At 41.9% G+C, this 16,803-nt stretch overlaps 1 protein-coding gene across 8 annotated transcripts in view; it reads left to right on the top strand.

Moving 5' to 3' along the window:
• The first annotated feature begins 12,156 nt into the window (after positions 1-12,156).
• LEKR1 (leucine, glutamate and lysine rich 1) overlaps positions 12,157-16,803 on the top strand; it is a 222,147-nt gene continuing 217,500 nt past the window's right edge. For 7 of the 8 annotated variants that reach the window (XR_015240078.1, XR_015240079.1, XR_015240080.1 and 4 more), the window contains exons 1-3: positions 12,206-12,292; positions 13,572-13,675; positions 16,102-16,191. Coding sequence is in view for 3 of the 8 variants with exons in the window: in XM_086674579.1 (XP_086530705.1) it covers positions 16,144-16,191 (48 nt within the window). In the remaining 5 variants the exon portion in view is untranslated. Of the gene's footprint in view, positions 12,293-13,571; positions 13,676-16,101; positions 16,192-16,803 lie in introns of all 8 variants that reach the window. The other variant, XM_086674580.1, reaches the window with a different exon arrangement.

A 16,803-nucleotide genomic window follows, 5' to 3' on the forward strand; every position in this document is an offset into this window, starting at 1 on the left:
TTCTTAGGGGTTTTCTCTCATACTCGTTCATTAATTGATTCATTCAATCATCATCGATTGCAGGGTACTAGCAATGTAAATATCGACAAGTGGCAGTATCTGTTCTCAAACAGAAAACAATCTACGACATGCAACATTTATTATTGCAAGAGTGGGAATTACATTAATCGGTTTATAGCAATAAACTACATTTACCAGGTGTGCTCTGCGTGTAAAGTTCCACAATTGCTTTAATTCTTATCTTTGGTGGGTATAGGATTCATGGCATATTTTACTTAATCTCTTTGTTTCCCCAACTTGAAAACTGAAAAGCAATATTCTTGATTTCAATAAAATTCAAAGCAATATTCTCCAAAGGCTTTTGAAACAATAATCATTAATCAATTTAAGAAATACCCTAGGAATCTTTACTTGCTAAGTAAAATGATAAATTGTGCAGTATAAAGTAATCATATTCCTTCATACGTTACATTTGCTTTAGGCCTGTGTGTTAAGCCACAAATCTAACTGCTTAACTACTGTCAGAAAGAGAATATATTGTAAAAAGGTGTGAATGCAGTTGGGTCATTTTCGTGTTCTCGTATAATACTAATTCCAAGTTTTAAAATATATTTTTATTACGCCCACATTTGCACATTTTAATAAGTTACATTTAAACTTTTATCATCATCAAATCATATAAAGAACTAATTTACTCCGTCCTGGGAGTTGTTGAGCAACAATTATACCTTCAGAGCACCAAGAGATTTAAGGTGTACACGGGGCGTGGCCCATCCACCCAGGATTTCAAAACGACATGGTTCTTCAGGTCCTGTTGGGGCTCATCTATTTGCCCGTCTCCCCTGCAGGAGTTTGGACTAATCAGGTCACTACATCCTGACACTGCAGTCTCTACCACTCATTGTTTGCAACATGACGTAATGTCAACAGACCACAGAGAAGTTAGCAACGGCAAAAGGAAAACACTTTAATACCCAAAGCCATCCCTAGGGTTCAGCAGGACGTCTATCCTATATCAAATCACCTGGTATCAAATCCCACAAATGAGCTCTGCCAAAAGGTTGAGCCATGTGGTCCGACTGTATCATGTTCTTCAGCTGCAATGCAATACTGAGGCAACCTGTTGTGAATTGACAGTTCTTCCAGTTTGCTAAAACTGAAAAGACAGTTTTGTTGCTCTATCATTGCTTCCTTTTTGCTGCAGAACATTTCACACAGCATCATGCCTCAGCTAGTTTTCATTTATCTGATTATTATTTAAATATCTTAGAAGCTGATAGGGGTTGTTGGTTCACTTCTTCAGCCTTGGCTTCTCCCCATCCCCCAATGTTCCCTGTCTTGCAGCTCAGAGCAGTGCTATTCAACATAACATGAAAATACATGTCAAGGGGCAGATGGGAACTAGCTGCCTGAGAACTCTGAAGAACCAAGAGAGCCACTGTGGCCCTACAATGCTATGATCAAATTAGAAAAAGAAGGGTGCCTGGGTGGCTCAGTCGGTTAAGCATCTGACTCTTGATTCCGGCTCAGGTCACAATCTCCTGGTTGTGAGATTGAGCCGCACATCGGGCTCCGCGCTGGGCATAGAGCCTGCTTAAGATTCTCTCTCTCTCTCTCTCTCTCTCTCTCTCTCTCTCTCTGCCCCTCCCCCACCCTCTCTTTCTAAAAAAAAAAATGAAACAAAACAAAAGCTAGAAAAGGATACTCCTTCGTCAGGTGGATACGATACACGTCTTAGCAGGTAAAGGTAGGGGCTGGAATTCAATGCCTACCCACCTCCTCTGCAAGGCACCATCATACAGTCAACAAACTGCACAAGTGTGCGGTGCCTTGGCAAAAAGGGCATGGGTAAGCCTTCAAATGATGGCAGAGGGTATTAAGAAAGATGAGGGAACTTTGATATGCAGGATGATGGAAAATAGCAGTATTGTTTTGTATGGTTTTGACTTTTCCTTTCCCTCTCTAGAGATCTCTTGTAAAAGCTGAGACCAGGAACAAGTTTTACATTGACACAAAGATATGTGTCATGTATTACTATTTCTAAGGTGATCTGCATTTACCTAGAGATCGAAAACACTGAAACATTAGGTAATCCTTCAGTTTTGTCTGTTTACTGCTCTATCCCTAACCCCTAGCACCATGTCTGACATGCAGTAGGTCCCTTAATATGTTGAGTAAATCTCTAATCCAAGACAGTCAGTCATTGAGCAATAGGAAATTAAACCAAGAAGATCTCTCATCTTCAAGATTCCGCGGATCAAATTAGGAAGAGTCATCAAAAATTAGTTTTCTCCTAGGCACTTCACAGGCCAGAAGTCTCAGGTTTCGTATAAAAAACCATCGCCACAAATACAACTCAATGCATATTTAAAACTTTCCTTGCACATACTTGTTAACTGACAGGGAAACATCTATAAGCCAACTAGTTCATGTAAGGATGAAGCCTCCCACACTGTAGCTCAGTACTTGATGAACTAAGTACAAAGCAAAATTGGTGGCATAGTTGCATTCAAACATTATTTTATACTCTTGTAATTTTACATATGGGTTGTCATAACAGCAGTGTATCATTTATAATAACTGAATGTATCACCTTCCTCCAAAGATCTCAAAGCACCTTTTGTGAGTAAGGAACACTCCTCCCCACACCTCTGGTGAGGTACCTATGCTGTAAGCATTATTTCCATCATAGGAGGATCACGGATGAGTCATGAGGCAGAGGTAGGGCTACCATTACTCATGACACTTTAGTTCACAGCTCTGTCAGAGAGTACTGCCTGTATGTTCATTCATTCACTCATTTCTTCCTTCCTTGAAAATATTCATTTAATGCAGCTTCCTAAGCACTTAGGGTCAAGTCCCTACTTCCTCACTGAACTCACACTGTATAAACATTACAATCTTTAAAAAAAAATCTCATAACGGATGTTTAAATTCAGAGCCATTTTTCTACACATTGTGATTAATCCTAATCGTTTCATAGTGACATACCTACCATTGACTCACTAAGGAAATGACTGAAATACAAAAAAATTTAAAGATCTACTTCTCCACGTTATGGATGTCAATCACGTATCTATAACACAGGACTTAAAAAAAAAGTTTGCCTGGTACAGCTAAACAGTTGCGTTTTCTGTGTCTAATTAGAAGTTTCCATCGCGGACTATGGTTGAGTTGGTACAAGATGTTCAAAACCATGAAATGATGAATGTAATGGCTTCCTCGTGTCATGGTCTGAATTTTTTTTTCAGTTCATTTATCCTTTCAAGTAATCTGTTTGTGCCCTCTCTAACCGAATTTGCAATTATTCCTCTTGCCAAACCATGCCTACAGACTTGACTCTATAAATTAAATTTTACGCACGCATTTGCAAGCCATGTGCACTGCCTGTTAAACGAAGTAATATAAACAAATTAAAGGCACATTTTAATGACGCTTGAGTTCCGTCTTGTAGTGGTTTTTAGACAGTTACCTACTGGGCACTTGTAAGACACCGATTCACAGAGGTTATTTTCAGTGTGCCAACAGGGCTGTTCGGAGTCCAGCACCCTAGACTGCGCAAGTTGCATTTCGCACGGTTTTCTTCTCGGTCTCCCCACCCCCTTGCCGCCTCCGGGAATAGTTCTGACGCTTCCCGCGCCACCGCCTGGAGGGGGCTGATTCACCCCCAGCTCCCTCTGCCGGAGCCGACGCGAGGGGCGGCCGCAGCCACGGCCACCAGGGCAGAGCCGCGTCTGGGCCCGGCAGCGGCTGCGTGACAGGCTGCACTCGCCAGCCCCGACGCTGTGGTAATGCAAACTGATCTCATCGCCGGTCGTCACGACACGCGCTTCCTCGCTTGCACGCGGCGTAGCGTGAGAGGCCCCGGGGGCAGCCGGCTTGCTCACCCCTGAGTCTTCAGGGAGACGCGCCCCGGTGGCCCCTTCGAGGCCCGCGATGCAGGAAGTCCCTACTACTTCTAGTAACGCCACCATTCTCTTTCCAGAAAATGGTCCCCGGACGTCCACAAATAACTTAACCTCCCAAGCGTTGGCCTTCGCCCTTTTAGGCCTCAGCGGGCCCTGCCCCTCACCGCCCCCTGAGGCACAGCTGCCACCCACTGGAGTTCTGGAGTAGGCGCCAGGTCGCCGGGGTCAGTCGCCCGGCAACGCAGCTCGCCTCCCGCGCGCCCCGGGCGTCAGCGCGCGCCGGGTTCCCGGCAGTCGGGGCGCCGTGGGGGCCCCTTCTCGGGTCTCCCTGCCCTGGGCGGGCCGCCCGACTCCTTTCTGCGCAATATGGGCAGGGCGGGAGCCACCCCCACCCCCACCCCCATGCCGCTGTGACCCGAGACCCCCCACCACGGAGCCGCCAAGCTTGGAAGGCGCCGAGCAGGCGCCACTCCTACTAAGGAAACCGAGAGGGGTCCGCGGGGCGAGACCGATTCCTCGCCGGCGTTGCTCTTCTTCCCTCCGCCGCCCGAGGTGTTTGCTTTCCTGCAGCGGAGATGGAAACTTTCTGGCTTTAAGTTGAGGGCATCACCCTCAAGGGCTAAAGTCGGCGGAGGGCGCGGTGTGCCGAAAGCCAGGCGGAATCAGGGATTCCTTGCCGGATTACTCGGCCGGGTCGGCACGCAAGGAGGGCTCGATGCCCGCCAGGAAGCCCTGAGCGAGCACGGAAGCGCCGAGAGCAGGCGGCGGGGGCGGGGCCGCCGCCGCCGGGGTTGCGTGACCTGCCGGCCGGCGGCCGCACGCACTTCGTGCCGGTGGCTGCCCTCTGCAGCCTGGCCGGTCGCCGCCGCCGCGGGGCGGGAGACGCAGGTGCCGGAGGGCGGCGCCGGGTTTCCACTTTTACAACCCCAGCCGGGAGTGGAGTCACGCTATATTTCTGGGGAAGGGAGTGAGTTCACCGGGGAGGACACGCGTCTCCTTGTTATCAGAACGTCGGTAACATTCGGTAATAAAACCCGCTCACACAGGATGTTATTAGACAAACTGGGAACCAGAGCTGCTTAATCAATAAGCAATCACGCCGAGGAAACTTTACAAAGAAAACTTTAAGAGGCAGGGCGCACAGGTGCGGTCCGTGTGACATGCTTACACAGAAAGGAACAAAGCAAGGATGGCGGCTTTAGGAGGCAATTTTGTCCACTCTGCACAAAAATGAAATAACATAGTCGGGATTCTGTGCACGCTGTCATTCCTCCTAAAAGTGTTCTTTCCAGCGTTTTTTTTTTTTTTTTTTTTTTTTTTTTTTAAATCAGAAGTACCTGATTTCCCTGGCAGACTGACTGGAGAGACCTCTTGTGTACGGGGACTCAAGAGTCCCAAGAGCATTTAAAAATGAAAAGAAAACGTTACAGACATAATAAGACGCCTTGTCAAGATCATGTAATCAAAAGTGTTTTTTGCTCAGATATCTATTTATTGTTACTTGTATGTTTGTAGATTTCCAGATAAATCAAGTTTGGAGGGCAAATCAAACCTATTAACACCAAAACATTTTAACACACAAAACCATTCCCCTGGACTAAAAGTTTTTCAAATTCAACATTAGCTTATTTGCTATTAATTAAACTTTAATTTGGTGGATCTAAGCTCTCATTTATTTCCCTATCACTATTACCCTTAGACCTAAGGTGCCTAGTTACACACACACACACACACACACACACACACATTTATTTTTGTTATACAGGTAACATACTATTATTGAAGAAGGGATTCTGCTGGGTTAGGATACCTACCATAAAGTCCTAGGAAGTATTTTTCAAAATACACATATTTACCTCCCCACTTCTCTCTTACTCAGAGAGAGCAAAAGTCACCGTTTAGTTTTAGAATGTTTTCCCAGCTAATTCTTAAGTGTATGTGGGGATGTTTATTTTGTATGCCCAGCACTCATCTGCTACAGAACTGCCCCTCTACTCTTCTAGGCCTATAATTAGAAAGGGAGGTTCATCATGTGTGGCTTTGCCTACATGATCCTCACAACTGGTCAGGAAGCATGTACCTGATACCTCCTAGCTTCAGCAGTTTGATCAAGGGATTGTTGTATAACTTAAGGTGTGCCAGAGTCACTTCCTGGCATTTTTCTAACTGGAGGTCGGGAACAGAAACCTCCTCTTTTCCTCTTGGTGACAAAACCAGACTGTCGGCCATGTGCAGAGACTGTAAGAGAATGGACCAACCATCATTAAGTGGTAGATTTAAAGGGCTGAGACTCCATGACTTTTTATACTTCAAGAGTTCATATCTGAAGTTCTCAAAGCAGGCTTATTTCCTGCTTTCTTGAAGCTTGGTTATTCAGCTCTTCTGTTGATTCTGTGAAGTGCTCTGGTATCCTAAAATATATATTTATAGACATAAATAACAAAATGTATATTTAGAATGCTATTGGGAATACTTTTTTGGGGGATTTATAATATTATTTTTAACTTGCTTGGGACATTAATCACCAAAGAACTATATCATCATTTCTAACAGGTGCACAATCTTGATATTTGATATATCTATCTATTTCATGTTTTGGCTTTTCCAACTTTTAAACATTATTTATAAAGGAGACTGTCATGAACACTAAATATATGTACTAATAAGAAATAAGCCTCCCAAAAGCTTCTAGCAGGCTTCTCTTGGGGCCTGTTTGATCAGAATTGGGTCATAGGCCCATTTCTGATTTAAACCACTGGTTAAGGGGAAGGGGCTAGCAGAATTGACCTAATCTGAGCTGATTCCTGGAGTTGGGCTGATTCACTTGTGCTTGAGGGGAGGGGAAGGGGAGGGTGAAGAGGTTTGGATTGTTGAACAAAAGGAAGAAGGGGGCTCAAATGTTTACTACAATAGTTTTGAATATTTCAGGGTGTTTACAACATAATAAATGTATTACCCTAAAATTTTTGACCCTAAAAGCAATGTTTAAGAATGCTATTGTTCTAAACCCTTGCCAACCAGGGCTACTATAAGTGTTTTAATCTTTTTCTTCTGTTTTATAGGTTTGGTAATATTATTTGATATATTTTTTATCAATAATTCATAAGAAAATATCTTTAAGATGATTCACAACTCCTTACTTAATAGAATCAAATCATTCTGTTAATAGAGATATAACGAAATGACAAGAAAGTTGCTATAATTTGATTCATATAAATTCCACTGCTACCTAAAATTATAGGTACCAAAACATGAATTTCATCTTTACAAAGGCAGAATGAAATCACTTCTGCCAATCACTTATCAAAACACATATGAATTAGACTCTCAGATGCTTCATTAGACTCCTATGGAAATCTCAGAAATGAGCTATAATTTCATTAAACAAGCAAATTCTACAAAAGCTGTTTTTAAAATATATAAGGCAGTTCTCAATTTTCAGTCTTTGAATTCATTAACATTTATTATAGGCTGTGTATTGGACGCTAAGAGTTTAAAGAACTATCAGTGCCATATATTTGAGTATCAAATTCATTACCAGAGTTTTAAGTCAGTGCCATGAGAGCTTTATTCTTTTTGTTTTTAAATATGTTCATGAGAGTAAATGTATCCTTGAGATGTAATGTACAGCATAGTGACTGTATCGTATATTTGAAAAGTTGCTAAGAAGATAGATCCTAAAAGCTATCATCACAAGAAAAAAATTTGTAATTATGTGTGGTGATGAATGTTAACTAGGCTTACTGTAGTGATTATTTCACAATATATATAAATATTGACTCATTATGTTGTATACCTGGAACTAATATAATGTGATATATCAATTATGTCTCAAAAAGAAATATATTCATGTAACAAATATTAAACTATATTTGGCAAACAGTACATTTTTGGCTAAAACTCTTATCAGTAGTGAACAGACGACAAGAGAGTACATTTATAATCATTAAAGGTTTCACTGTAGTGTCTGACTTACTTTTAATATTTGAGAGTTGACATTTATCACTTAAAGGCCTGATGTCTCATTGGGAATTTTGCTCAACAATTACATTCTTAGGGCTAAAAAGAATTCAGTATAGAACTTACTATTGCACAGATCACAACACATTTGAACTCCTAGAGAGAGATGCTAAACAGTGTGACATTCATTTTATTACATACTTAAAGTTTATACTACACATGGGATGGATTCAAAAATATACAGAGCAAAACCCCACAAATAGTATTTTGTGGCCAAAGCCACCTTTAGATTGGTTATTTGGAATTCAAAATATGCAAACTAGGGGAGTCTGGGTGGCTTGGTCGGTTAAGCTTCTGCCTCTTGTCATGGCTCAGGTCATGGGCCTGCTTGGGATTCTCTCCCTCTCGCTCTCTTCCCCTCCCCCCACTTGTGCTCTCTCCCTCCCTCTTTCTCTCTCTTTCTCAACATAAATAAAAATAAAACATTAAAAAAAAACAAAAAATCCAAAATATACAAAGTAGCTTTACAAAGGAGTCTACAACTTTAAATGTTGATTAGCAGTTAAAAAAACAGTATTATGAAAAAAATCTAATCCACATCTTGGTGAGAATAAAATGTGTTGGGGTGAGTAAAACAAAGCAAATCGTCACTTGTAGCTGACCACTTTTTTGAAAACTGGAAGCTGTAACAGAAAAGTTTGGAAAATGGTAAGTCTAAAACAAAGTTAAGTTTCCAGAATTCAATGCTTTTTGAGTATTTACATATGTTTCTAATCTACAGTAGGCCGATGCCTTTTGGTCACTGACTGGCTGGCAGAGTCAACTGACATAATACATGAGGCCCAGGTGCTTCTGCTTATACTTTCAGTCCGAGTACACTTCAGTGCTCATGTGTTGTTGGGCCATGCCCTTGGCCACTTCCATCATTTGGGTAAAAGTAAACAATAAGTACGATCTGACCGAGTTATGTTTGGAAGCGTTCTCAATAAATGAGATATTGTGTATGCAGTGTTTGGCAAACAGAAAGAGCCCAATAAATGTTAGCTTTTTAAAAATTCTGTAGTTGAATGGGATAGAACTCAGAAATAGCAGCGAAGGCCGTGGTTGCTTCCAACCTGGGAGGCCTGTCTGCAACCATTTTATTCAAACTTTTGAGGGAATAGTGTGGTACTATGTTCTGGTTCACAGGATAAAAATAAAGTTGGGCTACGTATAATTTTGCCATGCTCCCTTGGTACAGTTCTGAACTCACTTTGAAATTAGCAATTTTGGGTAGACTTCCTGATATTTTCATCAGACTTGCCAACAAAGTACGCATTTTTCCACATGCCTCTTATGAGGGGAGGTGGAAGGGAAGGGGAAGGGGAAGAGAAATAATATTACTTACCAAAATGAATGGGATGAGTGACAACGCCCTGCTGGATCAATATCTTAGGTAAATTCATAACGGAAACAAAAGCACAGACACTGTGTTCTCATAAATGTTAATACTACAACACAAAGGTCTGCAGACATTGTGGAAAGCCCTCATTTAGTCACTTTGCAGAGGTTGTTCTCCCAAAACTAGGGACTATACTTTTTCTTTCAGGGGTCATTGACCCACAGGGGAAAAAGAATAATAAAAGGCCACAGAGGAGGTGAAAAGGAACTTAATTTGGTTACCACCAGATTACTTTTAAAAGTCACAGTAAAAAGTGAAACTTAGCTGATTTAAAATTTAATAACAAGGGGCACCTGGGTGGCTCAGTCAGTTGAGCATGATCAGACTCTTGATTTTGGCTCAGGTCATGATCCCAGGGTGGTGGGATTGAGCCCTGTGTTGGGCTCCTCACTGAGCATGGAGCCTTCTTGGGATTCATTCTCTCTCTCTCTCTCTCTCTCTCTCTCTCTCTCTCTCTCTCTCTCCTCTCTCTCTCTCCGCCCCTCTCCCATGCTTTCTCTTTCTCTAAAGGAAAAAAAATTAAATTTAATAACTGAATAACACAAAACTTTATTCAATATGGCCAATGATGGGAACATTTTAAATTCTATATAAGTTCCAGTATGGCCAATAATGGGGCGAGTTAGAGTAGTGGAAAAACAAAAAAGACAAGGAAAGAGCCCAGAGAGAGGGAGGGAGAGAAGGAGAGATTGAGATCATGAAAAGCCAAGAATAAACAACACAAGAACCCGGGGAGAAGGTTTATAGGATTACTTTTTTAAAAAATCTATTTCATAACACCCTGTCACAACTCTTCATCTGTGCTGTGGTCCTCAGGAATAACACCTTTCACTGCTACTTTTTAACAAAAGCTATTCCTCGCAATCTATCAATGCTCTTTATCCTTGAAATTCTTACTGGGCCTGCAACTGTTCAGTAGAATTTTCTCTGATGAGGAGAATGTTCTATATATGGGCTGTGTGATGCCGTGGCAACATGTGACTACTGAGAACTTCAACTGTGGCTAGTGCAATAAAGGAATGGAATTTTTTTTTTTGTTTTAACTAAATTGTACAGTCACATGTGGCTATCTTATTGGGCAGTGCAGGTCTAAGGGACATTTATGGTGTGGACATTTATGGTGGAAGGAAAATTGGTCTCAAGGCCAATGTAGAGATGACTAAGGACAGATGAAATTAACTCAGAATGAATTAACAGCCTTTCTGCGGTATTTTCTCCTATCCTTGAAGTGTTTCCTTTCCTTATATACACTGAATAATAAATATTAATGCTAATAATCATACTACTAGCCAAACTAGACTAAGAATCATCTTGCTTTAGATGTGCAATTTCTGTTCCAGATAAAGCACTCAGTCGATCGAGATGAACTGCTTTTTTGTGCGTGTGACCTATGTCTAAACTCCCCATTGTTAAGGACAGTCCTATTTTCATTGTCCCTCAAAGAAACATACTGAACGTGAATAGTTGTGAAAGTTCTTTATGCTTCTCATAAGCATGCTGTCCCTGACCACTTCATTGGCTCCCCTCTCCTAATCCTCTCTTCAGTCCTCTAATTATCGCTTATCTTTCTCAGATGAAGAAAAATGCTCTTTGAGGGGTGGAAACTGAAAGTCGTTGGCAGGCGGGCAATATATCAGCTAGGGTACAGGTACAGGGTACATCTATCTCCAAGACTTTCAGTGCTTTGAGGACAAGGCTTTTAGGAGTGGTCAGTACTTCGTCCTGTCATTTTCATTAACAAACAGCTATCATCAGCAGTTTGACTACTGTTTCAGCACTGCTCTGCATCATTCGATCACCTCTAAATCTATAGGTTTTAATTAATTTTCTTTGTACTTCATTCAATGGTAACAAGTTTCTTTCCCTGCTGGTAAGCCATTGATAGTTTTTCGTATAAGAGCTGCATTTTCTTTTCTTTTTTTAATGTTTATTTATTTTGAGAGAGAGACAGAACATGCACAAGCAGGGGAGGGGCAAGGAGAAAGGGAGGCGGGGGGGGGAGGGAGAGAGAGAGAGAGAGAGAGACAGAGAGAGAGAGAGACAGAGAATCTCAAGGAGGCTCCACCCTCAGCACAAAGCCCCAGGTGGGGCTTGATCCCATGACGGTGATATCATGACCTGAGCCCAAATGAAGAGTTGGCGCTTAACCGACTGAGCCACCCAGTCGCCCCAGAGCTGCATTTTTGACTTCATGTATTCAGGAGAGATTGGGGTTATTAATGAGTCACTTGAAAATCATACCAATAGCTGCCCCTACCTGGGTTAGTTACAGAGCATCACCCCATTCTGGTATGCAGTGCTCATCTCTTAGTAGTATGTCAGTAAATACTTGCTTTATGAAGGAAGGAAAGTAAGTCACTTGCAAACGTGACCAGCCTTCTATAAATAAACAACTTGTGAGTAGGCGGTCTCAAGATACCTTCTGAACTAAGCCCTTACATCTTGACTACTTTGGGGCTAGAATGAAAATTTTAACGCCTTCTCAATTGCCTTCGCTGCAATGCCCAGCGCTTCCCTTTACACCCATGACCTCTACAGGCTTCTCTTCTTTCCGCTCAAGAACAATGATTGCCCACTGCTGTCTCCGCCACACGGGCTCTAGAGCCTGGGGTCAGAGGTACACGGACTTGGGCCTCCACCGCAGGCAGTGTCTCTCTCTCTAATCTAGTCTTGGGGCTAGGGACATCTCCCTCCTTCCCAGCAGCCTCTACCGCGACTCCAGCCCGCCCTCCTCTGCCTTGCCCTTTGCGACCCTCCCTTCTCTCACACAGCGCTCAGCATAAAACAAGCCTTTCCCTCTCAACCCCACCGCCAGCTTTCCCGCTTCCGCCCGGCGCGTGTGGCCCGGGGCGGGGCAAGGGAGGCCCCTCGAGTTGGCGAGGGGCGTGGGCCGTGACGTCACCGCGCCCTGACGTCGGGCAGACGTGTAGCACGGTCTCCCGGGAGACCGGGAAAGCCGTTCGCACTCGGAGTCGAGGTCTAGGTGAGAGACAATGAATGACTTCCTTGAGTCCCCCGCCTACCCAGCCCCCCGGGACGCAGTTCCGGAGCGGAGGCGTGCTGGCACCGGGGGAGAGGGCAGGAAAGCTGAGTCGAGGCGCCGCGGCGAGGGGCTGGGGCTTCCGAGCGTCCCCTCCGCCCCTCTCTGCGGCCCCGGCACGGCTTCCGCCAGCCCGCCAGTCCTCTACTCTCCCTGAGAGCGCCGCTCAGCCTCACCCCCACACCCTCCTCCTCCTCTTCCTGCCGCAGCAGATCCCGAGGGACCGGGGTTAGGAAGGGACGGGTTTCAAAACCCTTCCAAGCAGTTTTGGCTGGCCTTGCAGTTGGTTTCTATTCGGAAAATCCCGCCTCTTCAGGAATGTCTTAGAGCGTGAACTCCGTTTCACCTGACGCTGATCTGCTCATTTGCGGGTGATTCACGCCAGGGGAATAGTTCTTTACGGAAGGGCCTGAAAGCTGGACGTGAGTTAATGGCCCAACGTGACACTGCTGTGAGGGAAGGGAATCGGAAGTGAACAGTCAAGGACGTTTCTGTATTTTCGACATCTTTTTCACGATCCTGTTAAGAGAGCAGGTTCACAAATACGTGGCTGCTGCCAGTTTCACCGCACTTCTCGCTGAAGGGCAGTCTACATGTATGTAATGTGAAAGAATAAAAGAAACTAGTTTGATAAAACATACAAAATAATGTAAGAGTAAAGTAAAAAAATTACAAATTTTTCCACCTACGTGTTGCCGTGGGTGAACGACTTTTTTCTTTCCTTTTCTTGAGAAATTCCGTAAATTTGTGAATGCCTCTATTCCTTTAATACGTATGCAAATCTTTTTAAAGACCCGGAATGTTTTTCTTGAGGACGTGGGAACCATCTCTTTAAAATGTAAACATCAAGGAAGACGGCGTCCCTATTTCCTTACCACCTTTGGGAGTTTCTCCCTCGACTCCTTCCTTTAGAAACCACGGATTCTATCACAGGGATTTGTAGTCCTTAGAACAATCGCAATTAACCAGTGCAGATAGCTACTTCAATCACTAGGTGAATTGGAAACGAACTATGAAAGTGTATAGCCCACTGTGTTGAGGACGAGTTACCTTTTCTCTTGAGAACGTATATGTAATGGATTGTATCTACATGGCTGTATAAAAAAAAAAAAAAAGTGAGCTTTCTGTCTTTGTAGTCTCGTTAGCAGATTGGCTCTGATGTGCATCACAGTCTAGTTAAATGCTTACTCAATAATAAAATTGTTTTCTTTCTGCATTGTAGAGAGATTTTCTGGGTTGGCAGTATTTTCTTGAATCAGAACCTGCCAAATTTTCCTACTTGCTATATAAGGACCCAAAGTTGGAATACCTTTACAGATAAAGAAGGTACTAAACAAATATGTTCCACTGGTCCTTTGTTTATGCTGTCACTAGATCCATGCTCTCAAATAATTTTATGGGTGGAATTTAAAAAGGAGATTTAGTTGGCAATTTTAGGAAAAATTGTACTCCCAGTAGAGTTTAATTAAGATAATGCCATCTTATTTACTGATGGTAAGTCCATTGTAAAATGGCAGAAGAGAGAATAATGAGCCTTCTGTGAATAACGAGCTCTTGCCATATCACAGTCTGCCAAACGTCAGATTATTATGTACTTGGCTGTGTGGGCCTATGTTAGCTATGGCAGTTAACTTTACCCCCATAGTTAACTCTAGTTAACTTTACCAAACATACATATTATGTTTATATGGGAAGACAGCTCATTAGTTATTTGTTCTAAACAGCAGCTCATTAAAACAACAGGCTTTGTGCTAACACAAGGGGATGGGGAATTTCCTTTCCACCAATGGTTGCACGACTTAAAAAAAAAAAACAAAAAAACTGCCGCTCCAGGAACTTTTGTTAACTACAATTTCCCTGACACCTCGCTGTGCCTGGGATGCTGTCTCTGATAGAGTACTGTGCCTCTTTAGTCTATCTTTGTGTCAAAATCCTGCTCTGATCAAAAGCAAACAGCTTCAGGAAGCCTTCCCTAATTCGCCACTCCCACCAGAAAGATAAGACATCTTTCTTTGCTGAACTCCTCGGTTGTTCCTAGTCTACCACTCCCAGCCCTCAAACTTTCTTCATTGCTATGGAATTGTGCCTGTGTCATCTCTGCTGCCTCCTTTCTGCCCCTCAAGTCCTTAGATGAATATATAAGCAATCTCTCATGAAACTGGACTGTGTATTCTTTCTCCATATTTGGGAAAGATAAAAAAACAAACAAACAAACAAAAAAAACAAACCAGGGGCGCCTGGGTGGCTCAGTTGGTTTCTGACTCTTGATTTCAGCTCAGGTCATGATCTCCTGGTTCTTGAGTTCGAGCCCCGCATCAGGCTCCACACTGACCATGCGAAGCCTACTTGGGATTTTCTCTCCCTCCCTCTCTCTCTGCCCCTTCCCTGTTCTCATACTCTCTCTCTCTCTCCCTCAAAATAAATAAATAAACTTTAAAAAAAAAGAACCAAAAGTGCTCCCTCCATTCATCTTGTGTGGTTTTATGAAAGTAGTAATAGGATTTTATGTTGAATTGTTATATTAGAAATGAAAATTTATTTACGTAAAATATCTGCATAAAATTATATAAATGTTCATCTTGAATAAAATTAGCACGTCTCATGGTTTCATGACTTTTCAGTGTCTGCATATCATATTTAATCTGATAAATATGGTTTCATCTTGTGTGGTTTTATGAAAGTAGTAATAGGATTTTATGTTGAATTGTTATATTAGAAATGAAAATTTATTTAGGTAAAATATCTGCGTAAAATTATATAAGTGTTCATCTTGAGTAAAATTAGCATGTCTCATGGTTTCATGACTTTTCAGTGTCTGCATATCATATTTAATCTGATAACTCTAAATATTTTTTGTACTTCATCCTTTAAACCAGCATTCATGTCACAATTGTTTTTCTTATCTGCTGAACTAAAATACTATATTTAGATATTTTTCTTTTTTTTTTTTTTTAACGTTTTATTTATTTTTGAGACAGGGAGAGACAGAGCACGAACAGGGGAGGGTCAGAGAGAGGGAGACACAGAATCCAGAACAGGCTCCAGGCTCTGAGCGGTCAGCACAGAGCCCGACGCGGGGCTCGAACTCACGGACCACGAGATCATGATCTGAGCCCAAGTCGGCCGCTTAACTGACTGAGCCACCCAGGCGCCCCTAGATATTTTTCTATTAGCTTTTTGGAAAAAACCCTTTAAAAAAAAGAAAACAGAAATAAATGAATCTGTTTAAAATTTTAAGTGACATTTAGGGGTGCCTGGGAGGCTCAGTCGGTTAAGTGTCCAACTTCAGCTCAGGTCATGATCTCGCGGTTGGTGAGTTCAAACCCGGCGTCAGGCTCTGGGGCTGACAACTTGGAGCCTGCTTTGAATTCTGTGTCTCCTTTCTCTGCCCCTCCTACACTCACACTCTGTCTCTCTCAAAAATAAATGAACATTAACAACAATTAAAAAAAATTAACATTTATTCTGTATTTGCAAAACAAATAATTAGTAATAAACCACCATAGAAATTACAATTAGACTATAAAGTTCTAAAGGAAGAAAATATTTCTGACTTAGTCATCTGTTATCTTTCCTGTTCTATTGGCGTAATAGCTAATTGAAAAGGTCCAGTTGTACCTTTTAATACTGAATTGATGAAATAACTGTTAAAAGTTATCACCATTTATCTCTGATTACTCCAAGAATTTATAGCTTTTAATTTGAATTTTATTCATAATTTCAATTCTGACCATTGCCATCAATGTTTTTAGATTATTTTACTTCAGAACTCCCTCTGCATATTTTGAGAAATTATGGATCGTCACATCCCCATGCACGCATTACCCGAAGAAATCCAAAAGGTATGGTATTATATTGTGTTATTACAGCATAACATTGAGAGCATTTTAAGGTAGATAGTAATATCTTCCCCTCTCTCTGCCCCTCCCCTGCTATGCTCTGTCTCTGTCTCAAAAATAAATAAAAAACATTTAAAAAATTTATATATAAAAAAAGGTAGATAGTAACAAAAGCTGGGGGAGTGATTTCAGAGGTTTTATATTTATTTTGGCCAGGGGATCTGCAATTAATTCCTGGAGTGTAAGGGGAACAATCATAATGGCCAGATTGTAGAATTCAATTCAGTGCAAAGAATGTTTGACCTGTGAAGGAAGACATCTATAATTTCAGCACAGTATTTGACCAGCTGTTTGTGGAGCTCTTGTGAAAAGAGGGCCTCAGGAATGTCCAAATACTATAGTTAGATATATATATTTTTTGGCAGCTTTTCAGAAAAAAAAAAACTTGCTTGAAAAATGGAAATAAATGGGTCTGTTTAAAATTTTAAACGATCCCCCTATTTGCAAAAACAAATAATTAGTAGCAAATAATTAGTAGTAAAACATTAAAGCAGCTACAGTTTGTAACATTTTGTGATAATGCTAAATTTTTGTGTCTCTCTCCATATAAGGGGC

Source organism: Puma concolor, chromosome C2, assembly GCF_028749965.1.
Source record: "Puma concolor isolate L17-30 chromosome C2, mPumCon1.1.hap2, whole genome shotgun sequence".
NCBI classification, from domain to species: Eukaryota; Metazoa; Chordata; class Mammalia; order Carnivora; family Felidae; genus Puma; species Puma concolor.